Source organism: Empidonax traillii, unplaced genomic scaffold (genome assembly GCF_003031625.1).
Source record: "Empidonax traillii isolate 1590-97213 ecotype Southwest subspecies unplaced genomic scaffold, ASM303162v1 scaffold992:size1346157, whole genome shotgun sequence".
NCBI classification, from domain to species: Eukaryota; Metazoa; Chordata; class Aves; order Passeriformes; family Tyrannidae; genus Empidonax; species Empidonax traillii.
In genome coordinates, this window is record NW_020956185.1 from 854242 (window position 1) to 857100 (window position 2859).

At 63.0% G+C, this 2859-nt stretch overlaps 1 protein-coding gene across 2 annotated transcripts in view; it reads right to left on the reverse strand.

Moving 5' to 3' along the window:
- The window catches only part of AIP (aryl hydrocarbon receptor interacting protein), a 3167-nt gene extending 2410 nt beyond the window's left edge, over positions 1–757 (reverse strand). The window contains exons 1-2 of one of the 2 annotated variants that reach the window (XM_027903787.1): positions 610–757; positions 285–464 (exon numbers count right to left, since the gene is read on the reverse strand). In XM_027903787.1, coding sequence (XP_027759588.1) covers positions 285–464; positions 610–708 — 279 coding nt within the window. In that variant the 5' untranslated portion in view covers positions 709–757. The remainder of the gene's footprint in view (positions 1–284; positions 465–609) is intronic. The other variant, XM_027903786.1, reaches the window with a different exon arrangement.
- Between the last annotated feature and the right edge of the window lie 2102 nt (positions 758–2859).

Here is a 2859-nt window from a genome sequence, read left to right on the forward strand (position 1 = left end):
GCTCGTCGAGGTCGGGGTACCCCAGGGAGTAGTGCTCATGCATCTGGGCGATGCTGCAGCAGTGCCGCTGCCCCTCCAGTGGGTCCTTCCCCGCCGCAATGTTCCGCAGGCTTTTGGACACCAGCGGGTAGAGCACCACGTGCTGCGGGAGGGGAGGCAGCCGGGATGTGGGGAGGGAAGGAAAACACGGGGGTGCTGCAGCCTCGCCCCCCGGGGCTGGGGCGCAGTGGAGCGGCCTCAAGCCCCGCCCCCAAGACACAAACCCCGCCCCTGGCCCCGCCCACCTTGGTGTCACAGCGGAAGCGCGCGCGCTCCCCCGGCCGCATGGTCCGCAGCACCGCTTCCCACACAGGCAGCTTGAACTTCTTGCCGACGATCAGCTCCATGGGCTTCCCCCGCGCCCGGCTGTCGTCCAGCGGCGTCTCCTCATCGTCGCACCGCAGCGTTCGGTAATGGAAGGTGGCCTGAAGTGGCAGGAGGAGCCCGCGGCGTCACCATGGAAACGCGGAAGGGAGGGGGATCGGCGCATGCGCGCTTCGCCCCCGCGTCCTTCTCCCGTCGCCCCCCCTCCTTCCCCCCCGCCCCCGCCCGTCCCTCCGCGGCTCTGACCTTGGTGCCGTCGCGGAAGTCCGGCAGCGGCCCGGTGCCCTCCCGCAGCACCTCCTTGTCCACGCCGTCCGCCCGCAGCTGCTCGACCTGCTGCGCCATCGCGTCCGCTCCGCCCGCGCCGCCCGGCTCGGTTCGGTCGCCTCCGCCGCCGATCGGATCTTTCCGGAGCTGCGCGGCCGCGCGCGGCGCCCCCTGCCGGCCCGGCGGGGACGCTGCGGGGCGGGGGCTCCGCGAGAGCGGGGGCGTGGCCACGGGCGGGGGGTCCCGCCCCCCTCTGCCCCAGGCCCCTTCCAGCGCTTGTGACGGACACGGTGCCGTGTCCTTGGAAGGGTGGGGAGGGAGGTGCTGACGGTGTCCCCGGGAACCACTGCCGGGGTCCTCGCCCGCCGCGGGGAAACCGGAGCCGTGCCGTCCCTCGCTGCCGGCCCGGTCGTGTCTCGGTGCGGGCGGCAGGGCCGGGCTGTGGCAGGTCCATGCGACACAATGGGGACACCCCAGGGCTCTCCAGGGTTGGGACCAACCCCACAAGGTGTGATTAGAGAAGGAGGACGATGTCCAGGGATGCTGAAGAGAGGATGTCCTGAGCTGGGTGGCAGCAAACACGGAGCTGCGGGGATTTGGGTGCTGCTGGGGATGTGTCACCTTCCAGCCGAGCATCCGTGCCCGGCATTCCATTCCCCCTCCGGAGGTGGTTCCGGCTCCGGGTGGGCTGAGGGGGCAGCAGGATCCATGGGGATGGAGTGAAGCATCCCCAGGGCCATCCCCCAGCTGTGATGCCGAGTATCCCGGGGGCTGCACTGGGGATGGAGCGAGGAGAGGAGCGTCATGCTCCCTCCATCCTTCCGGGTGCTTTCCCACAGCCCAGAGCCTCCCGGCTCACATGGAGTTCACACGGTTCCCTTTAAAAAGGGAGGCCATGGAATTTTACGGTTTTTTTTTTCCTTCAATCTTTCCAGGTAGTGCTCTGAATTACTTTATTTCTGTCTTGCTCCCAGTGGTGCATTCCCCAGCAGTCCCACAGCAGCTCTTGGACAGTGCAGCTGCCAGAGGTCTCTCCGGACTGTGGGACAGGCAAAAACTCCACGGCAAAGGAGAACCTTGATTTGGGAGATGGAGAGTTTAATGGCATCAGTTGGAGCTGTGCCAGTCCGGGGAATGCCAAAGGAAAATACAGGACCCCTCCAATGGGAGTGTTTTTCCCGGGGACAAGATTTTGGCAGAGAGTCCCTGAGATTTGGGGTGATTTTTCCAGTTCCTTCTGTGGGTTCTCCCTCTCTCAGCCCCACTAGCCGAGCGGGAGGTGCAGCAGAAGCAGCTCCAGGGCTGGAGCTGTTGGGTGGGTCTGGGAGCCCAGATTGTCATCCCAGTGCAGCCTCCCAGGGGGATGTCCCCGCAGCAGCACCCTGGGAAGGGAGGAGACATCTGGCACTGCTGGAACCAGAGTGGGAGATGTGGCCCCATCCCCCGGGGACATTCCCTGGGCCGTGGGGCAGCCAAACGAGAGGTGGGGGACTCCAACTCTCTGGGGGCTGCCCTGCCCTCCCTTGATTTTTTCCCCCTTGTTTTGGGTGGCATGTCCATGTGTCAAGGGCTTTCTGGAAGCACCGAGCTGCTGGTTGGGGCAGCTGGACTCGTTTTGTGCCTTCTCTGGAGGTGGTAGAGTCTGGGGGATGATGGTGTCTTTATGGGCACCCCAGTGTCACTGGGAGAGCGAGGGTGGGGTGGGATGAGAAGGGTCATGTGGGGTCCCCCCCAAAAAGGGAGATGACAGCCTACAAATGCCTGAAAATGCATGAGAGGAGTGTGTGTAAAGTACTGTAAAAATATATATAAAAATATATAAAACTATAAACTTTCTCATCATTATATTTATTGCTACAAAAATTGTTTCCAAAATAAACCCTCCTATCTGCTGTATTTTAGACTATAATAAGTCTGACTGTGGATCTGTAGGGTTTGAAAATACAAATCTACCGTATATAAAGAAAACAATAAAGGGCTTGAAAACGTAAAAGGGGACCTGTATGAAGGAACTAGGAACAACCGCGTGAATTCGAATGTTTTTTCCTCTCTCCCCTCGCAGGAAGCGGCGGGAGCGGGACACGGGGACAGCCCCGGGGGAGGGGGCGGGGCCGCAGGGACAGCGCGGGCTGCGATTGGACGGAGGCGCTCGAGTGCTGATTGGGCAGCGGCTGCCGGGCCCGCGCTAGAGAAGGGCGGGCGGGGCCGGCGCGGCTGCGGCTGTTTGTG